General features: G+C 38.6%; 3 protein-coding genes and 1 long non-coding RNA gene across 5 annotated transcripts; 3 read left to right on the top strand and 1 right to left on the bottom strand.

Annotated features, from left to right (window-relative positions):
- On the top strand, positions 1-6,348 carry LOC103719014 (protein NLP3). Its single transcript, XM_008808066.4, has 5 exons — positions 1-364; positions 1,063-1,625; positions 3,794-3,841; positions 3,930-4,887; positions 5,136-6,348. The coding sequence occupies exons 1-5, from the start codon at positions 85-87 to the stop codon at positions 6,161-6,163; spliced, it is 2,877 nt and encodes a 958-aa protein (XP_008806288.2). The 5' UTR covers positions 1-84; the 3' UTR covers positions 6,164-6,348.
- A 2,396-nt stretch (positions 6,349-8,744) lies between these two features.
- Positions 8,745-9,693, top strand: LOC103719006 (eukaryotic translation initiation factor 1A). Its single transcript, XM_008808053.4, has one exon. It carries the CDS (start codon positions 8,915-8,917, stop codon positions 9,350-9,352), a length of 438 nt encoding a protein of 145 aa, XP_008806275.1. The 5' UTR covers positions 8,745-8,914; the 3' UTR covers positions 9,353-9,693.
- A 4,578-nt stretch (positions 9,694-14,271) lies between these two features.
- Positions 14,272-20,977, top strand: LOC103718990 (probable protein phosphatase 2C 5). 2 transcript variants are annotated; one of them, XM_039131222.1, is made up of 11 exons: positions 14,273-14,608; positions 16,760-16,888; positions 17,048-17,150; positions 17,302-17,412; positions 18,780-18,859; positions 18,990-19,043; positions 20,019-20,135; positions 20,259-20,313; positions 20,400-20,435; positions 20,545-20,591; positions 20,673-20,977. In XM_039131222.1, exons 1-11 carry the CDS (start codon positions 14,334-14,336, stop codon positions 20,794-20,796), a joined length of 1,131 nt encoding a protein of 376 aa, XP_038987150.1. In that variant the 5' UTR covers positions 14,273-14,333; the 3' UTR covers positions 20,797-20,977. The 2 variants fall into 2 exon arrangements, with proteins under 2 accessions (XP_038987151.1, XP_038987150.1); XM_039131223.1 differs by lacking the exons at positions 18,780-18,859; positions 18,990-19,043 and having other exon boundaries at positions 14,272-14,608; positions 20,068-20,135.
- LOC103718984 lies at positions 20,786-25,958 on the bottom strand. The gene is made up of 3 exons (XR_605924.3): positions 22,392-25,958; positions 22,256-22,308; positions 20,786-21,593 (listed from the first exon to the last, which is right to left on the bottom strand). It is a non-coding gene; the product is annotated as an uncharacterized LOC103718984 (long non-coding RNA).
- Between the last annotated feature and the right edge of the window lie 26 nt (positions 25,959-25,984).

Raw genomic sequence — 25,984 nt, 5'->3', positions numbered from 1 at the left:
AGTGGCCCCGTCGCACCAGCTCCCAGATGGATTCACCGCCATCCATCTCGGCCGCTTCTCCTTCCCTTCGCTCTCCCTCCTCCCATGCCGGAAGCCGGCGACGAGAAGCCACAAGACGCCGACCCGGCCGCCCTCAGCCGGGAGCTCATGGACCTCGATCTCTACCTCGACGGCTCCCCCGGGTCGTTCGATCCCATCGCCATCCTCTCCAGCCCGCCTTCCTCGTTTCTCCTCTCCTCCTCCTCTCCTTTCCCGAGCCTCACCCAGCTTTCCTTCCCCCCTCCACCGTCTCCTCTCTCGATATTCGAGGATGGAGCCGCCGAGATCTCGAGCTCCCTCGCGGACTGCCCCCGATTCATCGACGGTGATTCTCGATTTGACTTGTTTGAGCTATATTTTAGATTCTACCCCTTTTCTCTCATTTTTGCTCGATTTCTCCAGATTTCTTTGAGATAACTTCTCGTTTTCATTTCTCGAGGTTCCAGTGCTACGTGTCGCTGCAATTAAGAAATTGTTAAGCAAGTTTTTTTTTGCTTGTCTCGTAGTTCTATTGTTTTTAGGTTGATGAAAGCATGAAAGAATTTTTTTTTTCTAATTATCAAACTCGATGCTTTTCGGCGCTTGTATTATCTGGTGTCTATTCTTTTGCTCTTGGAAGAGTACAAGAAGGATAAGTGGTTGCTATTTGGATGGTTGTTTGTAATCCTACGCAATTCAAGATTTTGCCTTGGTTTCGTCAGCAATTATGAAATTTACAAATCCATTTGGTTCCCATTATCGTTTTGTTCCTCTGTCAGTTTCTGTTTGCCTATAAGAATATGACAATGTCTATCTTCTACGTGCTTGAAGCTATCAGTCAGGTGTTATCTTTCACCAGATATTCTTAATGCTTGTTCTTATTTTGTCTAGAGTAGTACAGATGCAGTGTCTGTTGGATTCTTTTTCTCTTTTTTTACGAGTGATTTGCACCACACGTGATTTTATTGAACATATGTCCAAAATTTTCGCTGACATTTTATATGATCATTAATAAGAAAAGCAACCTTGCTTTTTGATTCTCAGCTAATGCTGATGCGACGCATGGGAATGTTAATGCGAACAGTAGCAAAGCAAGGCAGCTCCCAATGTCAGCAATGAAGGAGAATTCTGATGCTTCGTGTGTGATAAAGGAGAGGATGATGCAGGCACTGAGGTACTTCAAGGAATCAACAGACCAGCATGTACTGGTTCAGGTTTGGGCACCGGTGAAGAAAGGGGATCAGTGTTTTCTCACCACTTCAGGGCAACCCTTTGTTCTTGATCCTCGGAGCACCGGGTTACTTCAGTACAGAACAGTTTCTCTGACGTACATTTTTTCAGTTGATGAAGATAGCGGTGGATATCTGGGGCTTCCAGGTCGGGTTTACAGGTATAGACTGCCTGAGTGGACACCCAGTGTGCAGTACTATAGCAGCAAGGAGTATCTACGCCTTGCCCATGCCCTCAATTACAATGTTCAAGGGACCTTGGCCTTGCCAGTTTTTGAACCTTCTGATCAGTCTTGTGTTGGTGTGGTTGAACTTGTAATGACTTCACAGAAGATCAATTACTCTCATGAGGTTGACATAGTCTGCAAAGCTCTCCAGGTTGGTATACCTTTTAGCCCTATATCATAAATTTATCCTGAAATTATGGAGGACAGTTTTTCTTATACTGGTTTACTTGGTTGACTACGAGGACATCCATTTATGATACGAGCATCACTTTACTTCTTCATCACTATAAAAATAGAATGCCATTAATATGACTTTGTTTAAAGAATCTTGTCTGTTGTATGTTAAGTGTTTTACATGTGGGAACTTAAAAACCATCTTGGAAATTATCCGTCAAATTGCATTGGTGAATGTACAAGCAAACAGCAGTTGAGAACCGCAGCTGACCATGTTGCATTATAGCATGTAACTATGTATCATGTGTCTAAATTGTCATAAAAGAATAGGAATTCAGGGTGTTTTTGGTATCGGAAAGTAGGGCAGCTTTGGGCAATATGCAGGAACTTGCTGATTTGTCTCAGAAGTAGGTATTGGGGTTTCTACATGCTAGTTGTCCTAATGAAATCTGTTTTGGTGAAAGTCTTGTTATGCCATCCGGGTTGTAACAAGGACCTAGGCCAGGAGATACTAAAAGCCCTTTCTGAAGGAGTTGACTTGGTGTTTTATTTTTGATCTCTCAATCAATGTGAAGGGGATCGCATGATACTATAAATGGTTAGAAGGGCTTGCTGAGCCTCCTTTTGTCTATAATGTTGTCCCATCCATTACTTTAGAAAAGCAAATAGGTACATCAACTCCTCCTTGTATTTGTCTCATAAGAATTGATACTAGTATAGCTTGGTGTTACAATGTACTTGTGGCCATCTCTTCATATTTGTAATGGAGAAGCCAAAATTGCTTACTTTTGAGTTTCATTGAGTCTAAACATGGCATCATGGTTGGCCGTACAATTTCAAACTGTCTGGTTTAGGGCGTACACAATCAAAACAACGGGGAGTCAGGATAGTTTGCCCTGTCGGCCTCTACTGTTTGATTAAACTGGCTCAAACCCCAAACCCCCCTCTCCCGATGCTTGATTGATATTGCTCTCCCTCTTCCCTTGGCGTCATCGATAAGCATCCCTCCCTCCCCCTCCCTCCCTCCTCTCTCCCTCTCCTCTCTTTCTCTCTCTCTCTCTCTCTCTCTCTCTCTCGCTCGCTCACTCCGCTAGGGTTAGGATTTTCCTCGGCCCTCCCACTTCCTTCCCTCTTCCCTCTCCCCCTCTTCATCCACTCCAACGACGACGATGAGGTTTTTGAGCCCTCTTTCTCCTCCTCCCTCTCCCTCTCTCTCCCTCCCTTCCTCCCTTCCTCCCTCTCCCTTTCCCTTCCTCTTCAACTCTCTCTCTCTTTTCCTCCCTCTCCCTCTCCCTCTCCCTCTCCCTCTCCCTCTCCAGCTCTCGCTATTTTGGAATGGCATGGTACAAACTCGTACCGTGTCGAATCGGCCACTGGCCGATATGACCTCTGGTACCGATTTGGGAAACTTTACATTGGCATGAAATAAGACAATTTCTAACAACTATTTTGATTGTACTCTTGCTTAGGGGTGGCAATTTCTATCCGGATTAGCTTGAAATAAATGAGCTTGGCACCTTCGGTGAGGGTTTTTAATATTTGGGTCTGTTTTGGGTTACAAAAAACCAACTTGTTAATAAATGAGTTTGGGTTTGGATCTAGCCTCAATACCTGATAGGTCACCATGGGGTGGACAAACCCATCCTACCAGGCCATGGGCAAGTCAAAGCCTGGATCGAGTGATTAGTAAAGCTGCATAGTTAATGATGATGGAATAAAACCTCAAAATATAGAAGAGAAATATGGGTTGGACAACATGTTCAGGATTTGCTATGTTTTTCTTTTCTACTTTAATTTTTTCTCCTCTCTTTATCAATTTATTTTGACTTTTCATTTTTATGTTTTAAGGTACACAATCAACAAGTATATCACTAATTGGATTGGCAGATAGGGTGTGGGTTGGATATGGTTTAATTTTTTTCAACCTGATTATGAATGGGTTGGATATGGGTTTATTCTTTGTTGACCAGGCTCGAACCATTGATACACCTACTATTGCTCTTCCCTTTTTCTTCTGTTAAGTCTGGTCCTGTAGAATTTATTCGCATTATGTTTGTTTAGGCCATATCAGTCATGCTAACTTGTTATGTTGCTCTTATCAATTCCACCAAACTCTGTGAATGATGTATTTTCATCATCCTGCAGACAGTAAATCTGAAAAGCTCTGAAATCTTGGACCATCCAAACATTCAAGTGAGTCAGTATTCTGTTGCTACTTTAGTTAAATTATCATTTCTGTTGGATTCACAAATTCATGAATATGATATTATGTTTGAATCAGATTTCTAATGAAGGGCGCCAAGCAGCTCTGGCTGAAATTCTGGAAATACTAACTGTTGTTTGTGAAGCACAAAAGTTACCTCTGGCTCAGACCTGGGTTCCATGCAAGCATGGTACCATCCTAACACATGGTGGTGGTCTGAAAAAAAATTGTTCAAGCTTTGATGGAAGTTGCATGGGACAGGTGTGCATGTCAGCAACTGATATTGCATTTTATGTTATTGATGCTCACATGTGGGGATTTAGGGAAGCTTGTGTAGAACATCATTTACAAATTGGGCAAGGAGTTGCTGGCAGGGCATTTGCATTACGGAGGCCATGTTTTGCAGAAGACGTTGCCAAGTTCTGTAAGAGTGAGTACCCCCTTGTACACTATGCTTGGATGTTTGGATTGGTTGGCTGTCTTGCCATATGCTTACAAAGTACTCATTCAGGAGATGATGATTACATAGTGGAGTTCTTCCTTCCACAAGACTGCAAGAATCCTGTTGAGCAACGGGCTTTATTAGACTCTATTTCAACCTTGATGAAAAATTGTTTTCGCAGCTTGAAAGTTGTTAGTGATTTAGATCTCCAAGAAGGAATATCTTTTGAAGTCATTGACATGTTTGCATATGAGAATCATGGATGTGAACCTAAACATATCTGCAGTCAAAATTGTGACGCTTATGTTCATACATCCCCTGAAACTCATATCCCTGAGGGCCATGATGATTCACAGAATGAGGGAAATGCAACTTCCGATGCACTTAAGCAACATTTGCCTCCACATGCAAATGCTGAGAGGGCCAGCAACATACATTTTGTCTCAGGTATTGGTGGGGCATCTAGTTCTTTATTGAGCAACAAAAACAATGGAGCTCCAGAAAAGAGTGGCAAAGCAGAGAAATCGTTCAGTTTAGAGGTTCTCCAACAATACTTCTCTGGGAGTCTGAAAGATGCTGCAAAGAGTCTTGGAGGTGAGATAAACTGATGCCTGCAATCTTGCTTATGTGTTCATTCTTATTTTTGTGCATGCAGGCAATATATATATGGATTTGTAGTAGCTAAAATAATTTGCCTCCACTTGCTGTTCTTTATATTTGCCACAATCACCACCGCCACTTGCACCACCACCACCTATAAACTGGTATTCTTCCCCTAGCATCTTTCCAATTTAATTATAAAGCTGTATCCATCTGTAACCATAGGTTTTCTGGGTTCACAGTTTGTCCCACTACAATGAAGCGCATCTGTAGGCAACACGGGATTTCCAGATGGCCATCTCGTAAGATCAACAAGCTTAACCGCTCTCTTTCCAAGCTGAAACGAGTGATGGAGTCAGTTCAAGGTGCAGAAGGAGCATTTAATTTGTCTTCTCTTGCATGTCCTCTTCCTGTTACTGTTGGTTCCATCTCTTGGTCTGTTAATTTGGATGAATCTAAAGAGAGCAAAGGTGCTGTGAAAGATAATGTTTCATCACCACATAAAACACCCGAAAGAGATGATCAGCATGACAAACTTTTGGCTCAACTAGAACTTGGTCATGGTCTTCCCAGTCCAAAGGCAGAACCTGGTAAAGACTCTCCTTGTTCGAAAACAAAAAGTTCTTCAGAAGGGAGCGTAGAGACCCCTGCTTCCCAAGGTTCATGTCATGGATGTCCGGTCAATAAAACCTTTTGGGATAATGCATCTCCTCTCTCCAACTTGAAACAAGGAACAGTTGTTACTGATCCTTTGGAGTTCACACTACAATATGCTGGTGGTCCAAACCTGCCTTCAATATGCTTGATGCCTGGCGTTAATGTGGCAGAGCCTCAGCCGCGGCTTTCTAGGATGCTGATTGAAGATTCAGGAAGCTCAAAAGATTTGAAAAATCTCTGCAGTGATGCAGGGGAGGGTTGTGAAGATGAACATGCAATGGCTGCTGATCCATTGCCTCCCATGGTCATGCACGAAATGAAAACGGTTACCATCAAGGCAAGTTACAAAGAAGATATAATTAGATTTCGATTGCAAATCACTGCTGGCATCAGTGCATTGAAAGATGAAGTTGCAAAGAGGCTGAAACTTGAAGTGGGCACATTTGATATCAAGTATCTGGATGATGATCATGAGTGGGTCATGCTGGCTTGTGATGCAGACTTGGAAGAGTGCATAGAGATATCAGGATTATCAGCTTCACATGTGATCAGGCTGTCAGTTCATGACATTGTGCCGAACCTTGGAAGTTCTTGTGAGAGTTCAGGAGATTGAGCAACAGAGCTCTGTGGCTCTGTCGTTCAAGTGTACATTTTTGTTTTGTGAATTATCTCAAGTTGCATCAATTTTTGAAGGATCAGATAGCACCTGTAATATACGTGAAAAGCTCATTTAAAGTAAATTTCTCTTAAGTTTTTGATGGAACTCTAATAAATATGGACTTTTTTTGTTTTGTGGAAGTGGTGACTTTTCTTTTGGAAGTCTCTTAACTGCTCGCTTAATCCTTATCTTTGCCCAAGTGCGATCACATGAAACCATTGAACCAGAGATGGACTCTCCAAAATTCTCATTAAATATAGTAGGAATTCTCTTTAAATATAGTAGGAGACTAAGTAAACGCAGTTTAGTTCGATTAGCCAGTGAATCCTTCAATGATGGCTTCTCTGGTATCATATTGTGATGAAAATCTTTTTGATTCTAACCAAAACAATTAAGCATGGAACCTGACTCTGTGCAAGATAGGCTTTACAAAAATAGGGAATACATGCTTTCATCAAACTTTTTTAGGGTTATGAAAATGCCAACTAAAACAAGCGTTTTTGTAATGTTTCTTTATTTTTCTATATATATCAATTCTACTACAACCAAGCGGAAGGGTAAAGAGCAGTTCCAAATAATTTGGACGGTAATTTTTTATGAATGAATTCGAAACACTTTGATGCTGCCATCAAGAGAGAAAATTGTGTATACAAGGGAGGGATCTATATCTGGTATTTGGTCTGATCTTGCAGAATTTGAAATACGAGCCCCAGAATCTAAATCCAGATAAGCTTCTCATCAATGGTGACATTACCATCTTTCTATTCCATCATCCATTGCTTAACCCCCACCATCCTCCGGCAGCCGAAGTTCAAAGCATAACCTAGAAAAAGGTAGAATTTTTAGAACCCACAGCTTTCAGCATAACTTATGGATGTATATCTCTAATAACAAAACGTTGCTGAAACAAAAGATTAGCAAGTTACCATCCTAATGATATCTGTAATGAAATAATTAATCTTAATGAATTATAAATCATATCTTGACTCGCTAAATTCATCTTGAACTCTGAGATGCGTGCAGATCCGCGATCGCGATCAACCGAATCGAAAACAGCTCTGATCTGAACAGAGATTAGCGAAATATCTCTTAATGCATGTATTAGAGAAGGGGTCTAACATGCTATTTATAGCCCTCTCCAAGGACCATGCCGCAGGTGGTTACACCCATGAAGTATCACCCCCCATCAAGGTAACCCTTCATTGATGTGAAATTACCCTAATGCCCTCAAAATCATCAGAATTTATGAAATTCAAGAGACATTTGTCAAATGTAGGTTCTAATTAAATGGAATCAGGGTTTAATTAAATAGGATCCAATATTCTCCCACTTGGACCATATTGACGCCATTTGTCAATATGGGCCACAACTTAATGGGATCTTAACAATCTTAGAATAGTTGCTTAAACAAAAAATAATGTTCCTTTCTTTCTAACTTCATGACTTCACTAAAATTTAACAGCGATGAATCAACCAACATTGAAAATTTAGAGTATGTTTTTTCCTCACTGGTATTTTGTCAGAATAAATAAATAAAATATTTAAAATCACATTGCTAAGAAATAGAGAAATACCATAATAAACTTATAAAAATTTATTAGAGTAAACAAATTACAAAAAATAGAAATACTGATGGATGAGAAATTATTGAATTACTGTATTTGTAAGAGTAGATAAAATAGTCAACTAATTATCTTTAATATTTATTTTGTAATTTCATTTATAATATTATATATTATTTTTTAAACATACATTGCACGTGCTTGAATATTGGTATATATTAAAAAGGATTTTATACATGAATACCATTCAAAAAAATTTAAATTTGTGTGAATATTCTCTTAAAATTTATATTTATTTCTGTACCCTCATAAAACACTATTTTGCACAAATGCTTCTAATATAACGGTTCTTCTAACGCCGTTAATAAAAACTATATTTATTTTAATTAAAAAAATAAAATTTAGAAATTACTTTTTTGTCTTCCATTACGATCGTCTTATAAATATTGCTTTTTACACATTTACCTATTAAGAATACTTTAGACATTTTAATTTAAAACCGTTACTTTTTTAACGATATTAGATGGCGTGAATACATATGCAAAAAAAAAAAAAAAGTAGAATAGCAAAATAAGTATTTAGGAGGCCATATACGTAAATATTAATTTTAGAAAGATACACAATCTAATATTTAAAAAAATATTTATGCAAAAAAGACCCTATTTAAAAACCGGCACACTTGTCTGGCTGATCACGCACCAGCTCATATTTACGATAGACCACCCATTGGGTAAATCGGCAAGTCTTGCCGACTTCGCATTGGGCACCCGGAATTTTTTGCATTCCCAAAATTGTCCATTTCTCTGGTAATTACGTGCAGTCGGCGGTCGCGCCGACTGTACCGCCGACTGTACTGTGTTATTTTCTAGATTAGACCACACCCGTTCATCATAGGATTTTTGCTTTAGAATATGTGCGGAGCCGCATCACCTGACCTCGGGGCTCCACCCAAACTGCGTCCACACGAAGCACCGCCATTGTCTCGTTCCAGTCCCCGGTACAAAGCCGGTCGCCTACGCCATCCTTATCTCTTACCCTTCACGCGACCCAAACCCAGAATAAATCCCTCTCAGAGTGCGGACAGGGCAGAAGAAGAGAAACCGATCTAGGGTTAGGGTTCAGAGCGAGCTAGAGGGGGAGAGAGATGCCGAAGAACAAGGGGAAGGGAGGGAAGAACCGGAAGAGGGGAAAGAACGAGGCGGACGACGAGAAGCGGGAGCTCGTATTCAAGGAGGACGGCCAGGAGTACGCCCAGGTGCTCCGGATGCTCGGCAACGGGCGTTGCGAGGCCATGTGCATCGACGGCACCAAGCGCCTCTGCCACATCCGCGGCAAGATGCACAAGAAGGTGTGGATCGCCGCCGGCGACATCGTCCTCGTCGGCCTCCGCGACTACCAGGACGACAAGGCCGACGTCATCCTCAAGTACATGCCCGACGAGGCCAGGCTGTTGAAGGCCTATGGCGAGCTCCCCGATAGCACTCGCCTCAACGAGGGCATCGGCGGAGGCCTCGACGAGGAGGATGAGGGCGCTGGCGACGACTACATCGAGTTCGAGGATGAGGACATCGACAAGATCTAAGATGGTGGTGTCGGATCGATCGATCAGGGTTTGGAACAATACGATCAGCTTTGTCCATCATTATGATGAATTTCTTGTTTGAAGTCTACTTCTTTGTTATTTTTTTTCTTTCTTTATTACCAATTGAGCACAAGCTGAAATCATCTCATAACATAATGGATTTCTAGCTTTATTAGTATGGATGATGATGGGCTTCTGAATTTGCATGGTTTAAATGTTCGGATTTTATTGTTATGATGATGTTGATCTGTGACATTTGAGATTGTGGGATTATTCCTCATATTGGCAATCCGACTTTAGTGTATTGAATAATAGTTATCAAATAAAGTTTCCTTTTCTCAGTCTTGATGGTTGTTGAATTGAATGCGTTCCAGAAATATGGATTGTAATTTTATTACATGTGAAATTTTTGAAGCTTTCTGATCATGGAAAGTTCAGTGGGTGATTTTTTTTTGTGTGTTATCTGATTGTAGAAATTTCAAAAGTTTTTTTTTATTATTTTTTGTGTGTGGGGGGGAGGGGGGTTAGGAAGGCAACATTTTTTTTAAAATGGTAACATAGGAATGGTAGCTATAATAAGTTATTCTTTAGATGATTTAGTCATTGATTGTAGGATCTAGTGGTCTAATCAGAGTATCATACAGAAGGACATAGTATGGAGGCGATGGCATCAAATATCTAGGTTTAACGATCTTGGCTTAGATTGTGTAGAATGAGATGATACAATGAGTCTTCCATGCTTATTTTATTGTCTTTAGAGGTTTTGAGATATAAATCTGTTCTGAAGATGCATATCTAATGGACAAAAAAACAAAAGATTAATTAGTTCATAAGTTGTGGGACTGCCTATTAATATTGAAGGGTATATTGATTGGTTTGTAATGAACAAGTTAGTACTTCGGTATTATGGATAATTTCATAATTGTAAACATGCCAAAGAATGATATTGGATCATAGCTCTTAAATTCATTTGGATCGGGGATGCCAATGATATTATCTTTGACTAGTTTCGTGATGGACTGAAGAAGTTGGCGATTATCCTAGTCTTGTTGGGATGTGCTGTGTTTGAGTAGTGATCCAGGGGAACTCATTTACATATCTGACAATGTACTAGACCTTTGAGTTAAGGCATTTTTAAAAAATAGACATATTATGTGACTATGAGCTAAAGGATGTGAAGTGTTTCAAAGCAGATGGCTTGGTATGGAGTGACATTTCTAATTGGAATAAGGACTCTCCTGGATGGAGATGGGAGGGGCAAGTTAAGTCTTATCTATTTTCTTAGATAATGAAGTTAATTGTTGAAAGGCTTATTTGGGGCTTACGTTCTGCCTTTTGTGGTATAGTACTTACAAATGCCCAAAGTGTTTGGAGAGAATTTTTGAATTGAGATGCATGCACCCTTGGAGACTCATATGGCCCACTCTTTTTGTTGTAACTCTATTATGTAATGTGTCAACGTCTTAGCTTGAGATAGTTCCAAAACTAATAAGCAAGTCTGGAATAAAGAAAGAGTATTATTCAATGACATAAGGAGATCAAGTATGTTTAAATTAGCAGAGAGTGAAAACTCGTGTTTTGAGAGAGAGGGGAAAACATCAACAAAGGAAAAGTGGAATATTTGAGAGTTTATAACATTGTAATAGTTGATATAAAAAGGAGAGAACAACTTGTGACAAGACTTTGGAATATGGAGAAAATAAGGAAATAGATGTGTTCTCATGCATGCAATCAAGGTTCGCAATCTTAATACTGAACCTCATACTGGTACCATGTTGAGAGTGTCAGTATGTCTGGTACGGAGGTTGGTTCGATATACCGAGACTCGGTATGCTCCGTGTACCAAGTTTCGGTTCGGTACCGTTATGGTCTGATATGCACCAGTACGATGAACCTTGCATGCAGATGTACTCGATACTTTCTTCTAGTGGAGTCTTCATCTAGTGCATGGTTGAATATGAAGAAAGTTGACATACATTAAGGATGGAGAAGTTGATATATGGTGTATTGATTTTGGCCTTCTTCCTCTCATTTCGTCAAAGATGAGTGAAGAATCCCTCTGTTACAATAGCCTCGATAATTAGGTAAATATGAGGGCAGGGCCGATACTGTGGTGGCTTGGATTGCATTCTGCTAGTTCACAGGTTCTCACATAATTATCAACCAGTTGATCAGCCATTCTGATATAAAATTTATTGGATACCTATCCCTTGAGGTGGTTGGTCAGATGATGCAAAAAATTCATGGCAGCACTGAAAAGGAAGCGACATTGTTTCTTTGCTTATTCATTGTTTTATATCCTCATCTAGATCATTCATCTGCACATTGAGGGGATATATGAACCTCCAGAGGTTGGCAGGGAATCTGTGAGGGGAGGGTATAGCAGAGTTTTGAATGGAATTATGCAGGATAAAGAAGATATATTATGTTAGTAATAGCTATTTTGCTACATTGGCGGATGTATGTTGTCACCTTGCAACATCCTAATAGTGTTGATTCTGGATTATTTTGCTTTATATGTATTTAATTTATACTATGTATCCCTTGTAAATCTAGAATGGCGGACCAGCATTACTCTAGTAATTTGTATTCTTATTTTTTTTTCTCTGATCTACTTAGGATTTGCAGTTCGAGTTTTAGAGTCTCATAATGAATCTTAGATTACATTATAAATTTTTGTATTGAGTGCAGATAAAGTCCCAGCTTAAAGATACCACATTGAATTTTTCATTTGGTATGAGTTTGTCTTGGTTTCTTTTTCCGAAATAAAATAAAAAAAGGTGTTTCCTTCGAACGAATTCTTCCATCTTCGTCACACATATATATATTCAGTAAGATCCTAAGGTGATTTTTCCGAGTCTCTTTTTATGTGATCCGATGGTGAATGTAAGTATTCACCATTGGATTACAGCAGGATGATGTGGTGTTTCTCTTGGTTTAATGAGATGTATTTATGTATTGCTTTCAAGCTAGATTTAAGTATAAGAATATTATATATCTCCAAAGAGAACTGTTCATCTCTAAAGAAAACTAATTCTTAAAAACAATGCGTTTTTTTAATCAGACCGGCCAGGCTGCAGGGGACATACAATCTTTTTGAGAACTTGGGATATATGATCTTGATGTAGCCTATCTAAATCTTTGTTTCCTTTATATGATCATTTGTTGAGGTATTCTCTGAGATTTTAGTTGATATATGTTGCAAGAATGAGTTTTCCCTCAATTTTATCAAATCTGTGTTTTGGGTGGTATATGTTGTTTGACTGTTCCATGGAATCAATTAATGGCGTTACTATGTTTTGTGATGGTGGTGATTTGATGCTTTATATGACTTGCCTGTTATTTGGCCCTGATCAATCCATGCTTGTGGCCCATGAGAAAGATTACTGGGCCGAGTTTGTTTATTTTGGCTGCAGTTTCGTACCACATGCTTTCTGAAAATGATGACATTCAGCTGTGTGGGAATGGGGGTTGCTGATCTGAATGACTGGTTCCGTTTCAATCAGAGAACACCTTTACTGAAACGTAGTGTATACCATCTGTGAACATGAAATCCCATGTGGCGTGCAGGCTGGTACATGCTTCATCTGATACTGATGGCAGCTTTGTTTAAATCATCAAACCAAAACTGATGCTTCCATTATCATGCCGAGAATATTGAAGTCTTAAGACTTGGGAGTATGGGCAGCTCTGTGTGTGTGTGTGTGTGTGTGTGTGAGAGAGAGAGAGAGAGAGAGAGAGAGAGAGAGAGAGAGAGAGAGAGAAACTTGTTTTTATCCCTGATTCTGTTGATACCAATGATTTGAGTGCTCGGCTAAAATTTGGATCGAAGTAGTTGGAAGTAATAATTACTTGCTTGAGTCTCGAGTTTGGAGTTTTTTTGTTTTTCCTCTCTCCTTTTGAAGCTGAGTTTAGGTAAAGAGAGATGGAAGCAAGACTTTGGGAGGCTCGAATTAGAAAACAGTAGTGTAAAATAGAGCCAGGCTCCTCAATTCATGCTTTTGATTCATAAAGTTTTGAGATAAAATTAACTGAAATTCCCACGAGGACAAGGACGTCAAAACCCAGAGTCGCCTATGTTTATTGAGGTATGGATATTGTGTTTTCTGATTGGATGGATGGTTTTGCGTTAAGCAATTTAGAGATTTCTCAAGAGGGTTGTCTTTTTCTGATTGCATCGTTTTTTCCCTTCCCTCTTGGAAAAAATTCCAAGTAAATTAAACATCAAATCTGGTTCCGACTATCAAAAGAACCTATTGGGTTCCCATCACATGAATGGGTGTCATGGAAGATCTATTGTTCCTCATGAATTATGATAGGGGGGCTACTAACCCTCCCTCTGCACCTGCAAATGCGGCTGAGGCAAAATCTCTGTTCCTCATCAAAAAATCCATTTATGGAGTATGGTTAAAAAAAGCTACCGCCACATTACTTCAAAATTCACCAGTCCGTTATGAAAGCCAGTGACAAAGTTGATGAATTAGTGGTCAGGGCTCAAATGACAGCATTGGCTTGCCTGTGTACACATCAATTCCCGTCATCAACTTGGTGAACTTGGCATGATTGATGGCAGTATTTCATTCTGTCATGCAATTGCTCGACATAGTTCTCTTAAATTTTGGATCCGCTACAACTCAAATTTGAGTCATAGAAAAAGAATGCATGGTAAATTTTAAAAGATTGCAAATAAATAAATTAGGATATTTTCCATCTAAAGCCAGCATTTTTGATGAGCCAAAACTTGTCAAGGACATCAACATCTTTTTTTTTTTTTTTTTTTTTGGTGGGGTTTGGTTTACATCTTTAAAGATTTATTTGGGGAGACCGTCCAACGGTCTATTGCGATCAAAACTTGTCCCGTTCAAATCCAACAATTACAATAGATGGCCCCTCTTTGGCGGTGGCTTTTATCTTGTGGTCTTATTATTGGAAATACACTTCCTCCCGCCTTATCTCTTGGGCAAACCCCGGGAACCACTGGATGGCGCTGCTGAGCCCGCGGTTGCCGCGATCGCTCCTACCGTACGGCGTCGGCGGTGGCCGGACAAGGAGGGCGAGGGGGACGTGGTGCTCGGCCATCGCCGTCGACGCGCCGCTAGCGAGCGTCTCGGGGATCCGGTGGGGATCGAGCAAGCTGCAGGGCCCGCGCTCCGAGATGGAGGACGATGTCGTCGTCCGTTCCGACGGTCTCGACGGCTTCTCCTTCGCTGCCGTTTTCGACGGCCACGCCGGATTCTCCTCCGTTGAGTTCCTCAGGTCGAAGAAACAATCGCTTCTCCTAATCTTTCTTGCATTCGACTTTGCAGAATCTTTGATTACCTAATGTTCTACGAATTCTATTATGTTGGAGCTAAACAAAGTTGTTCTAACTTACTTACAGATCTTGATATGGTGATCAAGATACTTTTTAACCGTCCTGGTGCGTACTAATGGGTTCTTTGGTGTAGTTGGTAATTCCAGTAACGAGAAGGTCTGTTTTCTCCTGAGTGTAGCTATTAGTAAATTCCATTCACTGACCATTTTAATTATAACGGTATACAGATGCGCTCACATATGATTATATGTGTGCTGATAATTCATGCCCAATTCGGATTTTGGGAGGGTGAGAGTTCTGTTATTCTGCTAGTTCAAACTGATTCAGGTTGCCTGAACTGTCGACTTACCAAAAAACTGGCCTGGTATTTGCGAGCCCAAACCAAAAGCAGTATGGTTTCAGTTTAGTTAATTCAATATTGGTTTAGGTCAAGTTGGTTGAGGTTGACTCTAGTTGCACCCCACCTTGCAATAGGATGATCCTGAGCATTGGCCTCAGGCCTGCTTTATTGCATCATTTATAATGTTTATAAGGAGATCTGATTGGGCAGAAAGAAGAAATTTTTTCAACCTATGCAGCTCGAATCTCTCCAAAAGGGTAAAAGAGGAGAAAAAATAAGCAAATTCTAAAAGCAGGATTCTAAAACTCTTTTTTATTTATTAGTAAAATTGGTTATGATCCCTCTATTTGTACTAGTAAAGTCTGTCCTTACAAAATTTGTGTTGGATTCCTTTCTAATTAGAAGTGGTTACTGCTTTTCCAAAATTTCTATGACTAATGTAAATAATCACGAAAAAACTAAAATCTTTCTGAAAGGTAGATCTTGACTTCTCATCAACTTTGTCTTTAACTGCATCACCTAGTTCTTTTCAAGTTGAGAGTTATGCCTGGTTAAAGTCTTTTCAAAAAAGATTTTTTTTTAACTTTCACGGGTCTATTTGAGAGGTCTAAATGTCACCGTACGGCCTCGCCGTATGCGTTGAATTTTTTAGGGGACAATCAACATCGGAGATCTACAAAAATTATCCTTGTTTTTATAAAAAAAAGAGGATCTTAATCGGACATTGTGCAGAAAAATTATAGCTTCCAAAAACTTTGATGTGCAGTTAGTTTTCTAATGAGGTGGATCTTGCTCGCAGATCCTGTCCAGACCTACTCAATATGACCAGAGTGGTCCATAATAGGTCGTTGATCCTCCTGAACCAAGAGACACTATATGGTACAATATCATGAGTTTGAGATGGTATGAATGCTAGATTACCATCATAGGAAAAAATTTGGAGGATAAGTATTTGAATATTAGAATAAAATCATTATGAGCATTAAGACAATATAAAGCATAAATAGCCTTTTGGCTATCTTGGCATATATAGAGAGAAATAGGACACATCAATGGAATTAAAAGTAAAGAAGATTTGGTGAAGAGGTGCTTTAAGGATATCGTGCGATCATTACGTGCTTTAAAAGTTTTAGATAATTTTTGTTAATCTACAGTTTGGTTGATGATGGATGCATGAAAACATAGGCTATAAAGAAGGTTGAAGCATATGGGATGAGCTTTGAGGTGAAAACGTTGGAGTAAATCTATGGTAAAGCCAGGATGAAGAGCATGGTAGACCAATTCAAATGGTAGGGAGCATCTTTTATAGTATGAACACATGAAACGACGACCTAGGAAGGTCCATATGAGAGGATGGGTCACAAAATCATCATTGGTGTTGAAGGGTTGGGGAAGGTGAGGGGATGGCATTAAAAAAAAAAAAACCCCATGATGTAAGTCATGATAAAAGATTCTAGAAAGATTGTGCATAAATAATGAAGAAATTAAAGGCAAGAAGAATTTAGAGAGCCTAATTGAGCCGAGATTTCTTGTCTATCCTCAGAAGTTGATATTTTGAGAAGGCACGTGCATAGGCTTATCCTTTTTTGGATTCCTTCAATCCCTTCCCCTCCTCTCCCCTCCCTCCATCTCCAAATGAGTTGTACATTGAACCTGAAGTAAATATTAGTACTCTATAAATTTGATGTTTTCAACTTTGGCTACTTTGAGAATAAATTCATATAACTGAAAGTTTGTTACATTTGCCCTGCAGGAATGAATTGTACAAAGAATGTACTATAGCTCTGCAAGGTGGGTTGCTGTTGACTAGCAAGAATTTTAATGCTGTAAGAGATGCAATTCAGAAAGCTTTTCAAAATGTCGACTCAAAACTCTTGATTTGGTGAGTACTCAGTTTTCTTAGCAGGGTTGTCAGAAATATAAACTAAATAATAAAGGATATCAGTATTTTCTTGCGAGCAATCTTTTTCAGAAATGTAATAAATGTTCATCTAAACTATCATAAATTTTAGGAAATTTGTTTCTTGTTTCTTCTGTGAAGGCTTGAACAGATGGGGAATGAAGATGATTCTGGTGCAACAGCTACAGTCATGTTTCTGAGGAATGATGTCCTGATTATTTCACATCTTGGTGACTCATGTGTGGTATCCTCCTATTCTTTTCTTCTATTCCTATTGAGTATCATTGTAAACTGATCATGCGGGAGATAGGCTTCCTTCAAGGCACCATGCAACTTTTTAAATGGATGAATCTTGAAAAAAGATTTTATTGGTTCAAACTGAATTACAAATGTAGGCAATATCCCGTACTGGCAAGGCTGAAGTTTTAACAAATCCCCATCGACCTTATGGGAACAACAAAGTATCTCTTGAAGAAGTCAAGCGGATTAGAGCAGCAGGTGGATGGGTGTGTTTTCCTTTTCTGTTTTGAACTTATACTTTATGGTCACGATTTTGAGTTCTGAAGCAAATTTTAGTGAGACATTCACATGAAGTATTATAGTCAAATTCTACTTAGTTCTCTATCAGTTATCAGTTTACCTAAGATTGTGTGAATGCATTGATTTTAATAAAGTTAATGACTAAAATGCACATGGTGCAAAGGTCTTATATTAATATTGCCTAGATATATGGATCACTCTAAACTGAAGTTGGGCAAGTTTAGTAAGCTCATTCGCTATAGCGGTTTCACATATGGAGAACATATTAGTAAACACTCGTGGAAATGGCTTACACCATGTTATGCGATATGTGCTTCAAATCTAGGGACATAAATGGGCCATATTAGGTGCATTTTGTCAAGTTTTTGTTTGAGATCCAACTCACTTGGAAATGAATTGAGGTGCTTGGGTCACATTATAGCTTATTCTCAAAATTCTTAACTTCAATGGTCAGGTATGGTCGGGTTGGCTCGGAATTTCTTGTGAGGATTTTTTCCCCAGACCAGATGCTATCTAATTTTTTAAGAAGGTCCTGAATTTTTCAACATGGGCTGGGTCTGCTGGAACCAGATTGACCACAATACTTCTGGATTGGCTTACCTGTTCATAGACCTAGGACATCTTGTTGATTGTTGATTTTTTCTGACCACTCTAGATTAGTCATCATCACGTTTTCAATCAAAAATGCTTCTTGCTTAATTGTATAACGCTTGCCCTTTTACCTCTATAGGTAAACTTGTTCTTGTAGTTGGTATTGCTGCCTTTTTTTTCCTTTGGTCCTGTGTTCCTTGTTTCAGTAATTGCAGGTTTAACAATTTTCAAACAGGGGTGGATGCAACATAGTCTGAATTCCATGTTTAGGTTGTTTATAGATGTATTTACTAGTGGTGTGTCGGGCTTTACTTTTGCTAAAACTAAGTGTGTTAGTTTCTTTGTTAGGTATCCTATTCCTTGAATTACGACCACCAGTGCAAACTTTTCAAAGTCCCGATTTTACGCATGTACCCAACATTTTTGAGCTGATGGGTCTTTCCTTGTTCTTCTCTTTTCCCCCTTTTTCCTACTTATATGCATTTATGTCAAGTGATATTAGATGTAGTTTACTGATACTCCTATCACACGGTCTGTTCTTATATCCCTCAGTTGTTATTATTGCCATAGTGGCAATCCATGTTTGTTATGATAGATGTGTATTACCTGCTAATTTGCTTTCAAAATCAAGCATTATTATGGTTCCAAGGGTCTCTATGATTTCTTATAAGCAATTGTCAGCCTGCTTTTATTCTCACAACATTTATTTGCTGATGCTCATGCTGATTTATAATGACTATAGATTGTTGATGGACGAATTTGTGGTGAGATCTCTGTATCTCGTGCTTTTGGAGACATGCGATTTAAGACAAAGAAGAATGAGTTCGTCCCTTGTTTTTTTCTCTTTATCTTGAGAGCATTGATGTTATTAGTTTATTAATAAAACATGCACATGTTATCAAAAACTTTTTTAGAGATAATAGAAACCACACCTGTTCTCTTTTCTATGAAGGATGCTGGTGAAAGGAGTTGAGGAGGGGAGATGGACTGAAAAATTTGTGTCCCGGTAATATTCTGACAAACTATGATAGATTCTACAATTTTGATTAGTGGGTCACTCTGTGTTTATTTACCACTGTAGTGGTTATTTTTATTGAAATAAGAGGCATGTGAGGGTACCACATAGACTGTGCATTGTCATAAATGAGTCAAGACAGTTGTTCTTTAAAGAGCAAAATTCGACCATCTTTGTTTGTTGCATCCAGCTGTATGATAATTTTTAAGCGAAGTCAAGGCAGTTCAAATGGCATTGGATTTTACATGAACTGCCATTTGAAAGGACAGCTGTCTATTTACCCAACTTTAGCTTTCCTTATCAGAAAACTGTATTCAGTAACATGAGCTTTGTTTTATGGATCAAGCCATGATCTGTTAAAGACTGAGTGTTCTGCAATGGGCTACAATCCTTTATGATTTGGTGTCAGGTTCCTGGCCCAGGCAACTTTCAACAAGTGAAGTGCCTGTTATGAGATTAGGTGAATTGCCATTCTGCAGTATTCTAAACTCTCTATTTTTGCTTCACCAATAGTTTTATCACATCTACATGGGATGGGCTTTATATGAAGCACTGAAGTTTAAGAGTGCTTAAAACTAATTATGAACCTTCACTACCCTATGTCAATGCATATGCATATCCTGATATAAAAACATACTTATGTATTAATCGATCTCAATGTGCATATGGAGAAATATATTGCAAAGTTGTAGCGAGGCTCGAAAATAGCATGAAACAACAGTTTGCTGACCTCATTCCCTGGTATCTCTCGTGTTGGGTTTTGTGGAAACCTAGGGTCTTATATGGATATTGTCATAAATTTATGTGCCAGTTAATTGGTGCAAAATTTTGTAATCCATATATTTTATCTCTGATGATAAAACTATTCTCCTTCACTCTTTTGTCAGCATTAAGCCTGTGATTGTAATTCTGTTCTGGTTTTGATTCTTTTCCTCATTAATAATCAGTGCATTTGCTACCATTCAGCATACAGTTTAAAGGAGATTTGGTGACTTCTTCACCTGACATATATCAGGTAGAACTTGGATCTGATGTGGAGTTTGTATTGTTAGCCTCTGATGGTTTATGGGATTATATGAAAAGGTTTGCACTGCTTCATATTCTTAAAATCAGTTATGTTCATATCATACTGTCACTACCTCCTTTTTGCCTTGCAAAAATATTGTGGAACAATAGTTGACCTCTCTCATAAATTTGTTTGTTTAGCTCTGATGCGGTAACTTTTGTAAGAGATCAACTCCGTCAACATGGTGATGTTCAGGTGCTTGGTTTGCTATCTTAATCCTTCTGTCCCAGGTCTCTACAACTTAAATGACCAAGTTCATTTTTCTCTTGGTTGAATTTCAGCTGGCTTGCGAAGCGCTTGCTGGTGCAGCTTCTTGGGTACTTTTGTTTCGATGTCTTTTTATTATTATTATTATATGATGATAATTTAAATGTATGCTGTTTTTATAACTGCTATTTTAGCTGACCGAATCTCATTTCTCTGCAGGACCGACGGTCACAAGATAATATAAGCATAGTGATTGCCGACTTGGGGTAACCACCTATCCTTAAAAAGCTAGTGTAGCTGTTCATTGTTGATTTGCTGATTTTCTTTTTGCACGCATGGGCTTGTAGGAGGACAGATTGGCAGAACTTGCCAGTGCAGGGGCCTAATTTTGTATATGAAATAAGTCAAGCTTTCGCAACCATAGGTATTGTCTCATTAGGAATCTGGATATCATCTTTCCTTCTATCATGAATCAGAAGCCTTGGAGTGCACATAATTTTGGATAGATATCAAGCCCCTCATCTGTCCCCAAAAAAACCTCATCCATTCCTGTAAATTCGTAAATCTACTTGCCATATACTTTTACTGTTAAATGTTGTTACAGCCTAAAGTAATTATTTGCAATCTCTAAATTTGATGAGCTTATTTCCAACTAATCCGCTACAAAGATAGCAGCTGATTTCACCATCTCTTCGATGGTAAGTCCTGGAAGAAGAAGGCCGCCACCAGGAGGATGCGAGGTTTCCATGTTACTGTACATGAAGATATATCACCGAGGATTTTGAAGCAGGTAGGCACTCAACCCACGGAACCATGAATTAAATAACTTTTTCATCTAATTGTCCTGATGTCCTGATGATAAACAAACAGTGGATAAGCAACTGCTACATTTATCGAGGACCTTTCCATTTTATTAAAGGGGCACCATTCAACCACGAAAGAGAATTATGAGAGAGCAAGTACAAGATGATCCCATGGACAAACTGCTGCGTTAATTAAAACCATACTAGTTTTGTCCTCCCGTACGCAAGACAAGTCTAAGCCCATTAAAGAATAAGAGTATATATAGACGGATGGTTATAAAAAGAGACTGGTTTCTTCACGATCACCGTGCAACCGCGGGGATGGGCAAATGAGAGCTAAGGGTTCTTGCCATCATTCCCTGGCTTCCCTTTCCTGGGGTCATGTTTGTGGTTGGGTCCTCCATAGTCATAATCCAGTGTGATCTCTACCAGAGCCTTTCTTGCTTGCATCTGGGCATTAGGACACTTTGATAGAAAAGAGGGAGAGGCAGATTAGCATGGATACATAAAATAAAAATTTATCATGCAGACAGAAAGTCATCTAAAAATCTATTAGGTGATACAACTAAAATGCATGGGATAAATGATCCTTTCGTTATATTTCTTCCGTTTCTCTGCTTGCTAAAATAAACTTTGTGCATGAATTGTTGTGTGGTGGGCAAATTCTTGATCCTCTCATCTAGGAGCTTTATTGGATTATCCATACTTTTAGTTTTCTCTAAATGTGTTCCGTGGTATAACAAATAAGTTACCTGAATATTACATATGTCATAGGAGAAATGATGGAATCACTCTGCAAGCATGATTATATTGCTGAACGTAGAGCATAAACTCAAACTATATGTAAAGCAGCAATCACCAGTTTTTCAGACTATAAACCAGAATTTAACTAACATAAAGGTGCTTCGTCGCCACTCCAAAATCAAAGCACCACACTCCATACCACAGCCAAGTAATGAGAGCACATGAATCAGCATTTCTAGCTGCATGAATTTGGCCATTAAGATTTAGTAGAACCAGAAAACCTTGTTCTGGCAAAAAAGTTCGGGCAGGTGCTCAGCATTACACAAGCAGCATTTATTTGAAATGCTGAAAATTGAATATGTACGTATAGCTACATATATTACCTTGCTCACCAAGCATCCAGGTTTGATTTTATTATCAATACTCGGAACTTGGCCTGCGGAAGAAGTGGCTTCCTTTGGTTGGTTTAACAAATCAAGAAACGAATGACGTACAGGAGCATGAAAGGAAATTACTTACTTGAAAATGTCTTGAAAAGAAGAATTAGGAAAATGAGCATGAGGACAGGCATTCGTCTTGGCATGGTTAATGCTATGGCTGCTGTTCTGAGGAGCTGGTGGGTGTTAAATAAGGGAAGGGCTGCCGCTCCTCTTATGGTTGGCTGATGGCAGCTCGAAAAGCCTTGGAAGGCCTTTGACATGGTCCGCCATTGAATGATTGCCCTGTAGAATGATGCTGATATCCATTAGGCCACCAACATGAAGTCAACTTCACTAATTTCACATACTCGGAATACCTAATTCCCTGTTTACCATCAAAAAGATATTATATGTGGTGATAAAAGCATCAACAACAAAAAAAAAGCCATGCCTCATGCAGGGCTTCAAGTCCCTTGGTTATTAACCTGACCAACTGAATATTACTTTGTACCAGCTTCATTACGATTTCATTAAATTGTAGAAACCCTATAGACACCAACTTCAAACCCTAGGGGTACATCCTGTCTGAGGAGTAGGTTTCTTCCTTTTGTGACTTCGTGTTAAGTGGAGAAAGACAATCATAGAGTTTGCTAAAAGGGAGACATGTTTGAAAGCATTTCAAGAGGAGAGGTAGAAGATGACTACAAGTTAGAGCACCAGAGGAAGAGCAGCTGCTAGACCTTAGCTTTCTGTAGAGAATGCCTAAGAACAAAAAACTGATACAGTGCCAGCTTTTGGGAAGGGCTACCAAGAACTGGGACAAAATATGTACCAAAAAAAATGTCGCAAAATAGCAAATTTCAAGTCATAAAATAGCAGTACCTTGACAGAAAACATACAAATACATAAGAAAGCTCTATTCATTGTTTACATTCAAAAAGGAGCTTGAGAAATGGTTTTGATGGTAACATCTGATTAAATGCATCTGGATTCTTAAATACCAACACAATTTAAAAGTTTCTCAAGAGAAAATCAGACAGAAAAAATATTGGAGCCAATGTAAGCTGAGCCGTATGACGTGGATCAAGCATGTCTCAAATAAACAAATGCTGAATGAGTGGCAGCAAAAGGAGGTGCAAGAAAAGAACAAGGTTAGAGCACGCACAAGTAATAGTCAAAACAAAACCACTGAATGATCCTCTGGTGCTGCACACTGTTTCAGATCTTCTAGCTACTGCTTATTATATAATTTCCATGCTCATGCGTTTCTCTACTCTCTTACCCAGTTGATATTCGTAGTTTGGGTGCATGATGTGTTTCTGTGGGAAAAATGTGGGAAAAATTAGGTCCTCTCCTCTCCCATCCACCACTGCACTGTTAGTAGTATCAAGACCTAGATATGGGTGGTGGCCATCATATCATTAAGGTCACCACCTTCATGAAGTGGACCACCTATCCATATCCCTAGCTCTATTGCCCTGCCATGCAACAGTGTGTCTGTCCTCCCACTACCTACAATTTTAATGCAGCATAAGGTCTCCGCCACCATCAAGAAACAAAAAAGTGAGTTACATGACTCTTTTAGTACCTGCTATACTTTTGAGGAAAAAAGAGAGGAGGAGAGGAATTATAATTCCTTGGTATGAGTCTGTAAGGAATAATACTTCATGCACAATGCTTGACATTTCACACAATTTACATGACTGGGCATATCAAAGGGCCACTTCTGCGATGCATTTCCATGGCCCATGTCCCTATCTCCTTTATTTCAAGATAAGGGCAAAAGTTGAGCATAATGTGATGCCTATACCAATGTTATTTACTCAAAGTAGATTCTCAATAACTGGATGAATATATCGATGTTATTATTGTCACTTTTTTTCCTTTCTGAACAAAATTTTGATGCCAGTATGTTCAATCAATTAAACCTAAAAAAAGGAATAATGTGCATTCATGCAGAGCTATGTATTTATGTAATTGATGTGGAAAAATAACGTATTTATTTTTTTGGTGAAAAAAATAATGTACTTAACTGATTCAGAACTATGAATGTATCAATATTACCGTTGCCACTATTTCTTTTTGAACAAAATTTTGACTAAACCAAAAGAGGAATAATGTGCATTCATGCACTATGTATCTATTTAACTGATGTGGAAAAATGACCAAAATAATTTTAAACTTTGAAGAGCTCTAATCTAAAGGTTTTACAGTTTCTAAAATAAATTTATAGATTAAGCTTCAGATACATTTTCCCTTTTAATTAACACTTATATTATTGATAAGGAAAACATAGAACAAAATACAGCTATAGAAGATTAGGTCCAATGTCTCAAATGATGTGCCTCTAATATTTGCCATGCTTTTAAGTCTTAACCATGACTGTGCTGCCTCAAAGAAGGTCTTCTACTCCCTGAACACCTAAAAAAAATCAGAATGCCAATGGCTAGCAATGATATCATCCCCAATTCTCTTTATAGCCGCTCTCAACAGCTATGTAACAAGCAAGCTTGTGACTCCCTCCAGTACAATATGTACTTCAGCATCTGTATCAGAATTACAAGTTCAGGGAAAAGTATATAATAAAAATTTGTGAAATGTTCAATCAAGTGCTTATATATTATGCACTAACAGCTGATGAACAGTTAGCAAATCTTGTAGCTCAACAATGGAATTTTGAGGAATTTGAAAGAATGTGGCCTACAGGTATTCGTATTAATTTCAAAAACTTCTATATGTTTTAACTATTAAATTGGAGTTATAGGGCACAGTGTAAAATATACAGAAGTAATCAAATGTGTTAGCTATACTACTTTCTTTTACTCCCTTTCTTGCGGACATTCCACTTTGATTTTTGAAATCCTCTAGGCAGGGTTTTTTGTTCACTGACCCTAGACTTCAGTCCAAAACCCAGCTTTGCACTTTGCTCTCAGACAAAGGTAAAATACATTGGCCAATGGCGCTTCCTAGTTTCTCACAAGATTTCACAAACATGTTACTTCCTGTATCTTCCAAAGCTATCAGGTGGGACAAGAAGGAAAACATTTGAGCCAGCTATCATCTCACCAGTTGTAGAACGCCATGCATCTCACCTCTCTCCAGAGTTATTTAAACAAAAAAACTTAATACTAGATTAAATATTTCAAAATTCAGCAACCAAAAAAATCTTTCTAGAGCATGCATGTACATATATACAAATATAACCTATTACAGTTTAAAAAGACAGTTTTTAATACAAGAACAAATTTCTGACTTTGTGAATGTGTGATGGGAATACTTATGTTAGTCTCTGTTATCTGTATGCCTGTAAGATTATCTAAAGATAATAAGGCATATGTAAAAATAGTTTATTGGTTTTGAGTATTTTAGATCTTTGCATATCAATACATCCTTTATAAGAATGCAAAGCATTGAGCACGAAGGCAAACAGACATCTAATATCTGTTTGGTCTTATTTTACTTCATAGCTTTAGCACGTTCATCATCCATTCAAGCAAATTTAACTCTCCCAGTAGTTACATGTCCTTAGCCACCAGTCATGCTCTATGAATCAAGCCACCAAGATGTATATATAGAGCAAGTATCTACAGTTGATAAAAATTTAGAAAAAAAGAACTACCAAAATAGTATGTCAAATTAAATGCTTCAAACATCTAATAATAATTACCAATAATGCTTCTATTCCGAGCATAT

The sequence above is a fragment of the Phoenix dactylifera genome, chromosome 11 (assembly GCF_009389715.1).
Source record: "Phoenix dactylifera cultivar Barhee BC4 chromosome 11, palm_55x_up_171113_PBpolish2nd_filt_p, whole genome shotgun sequence".
NCBI lineage: Eukaryota > Viridiplantae > Streptophyta > Magnoliopsida > Arecales > Arecaceae > Phoenix > Phoenix dactylifera.
Note: the sequence above shows the minus strand (reverse complement) of the source record. Positions and strands in the feature narration are given on the sequence as shown.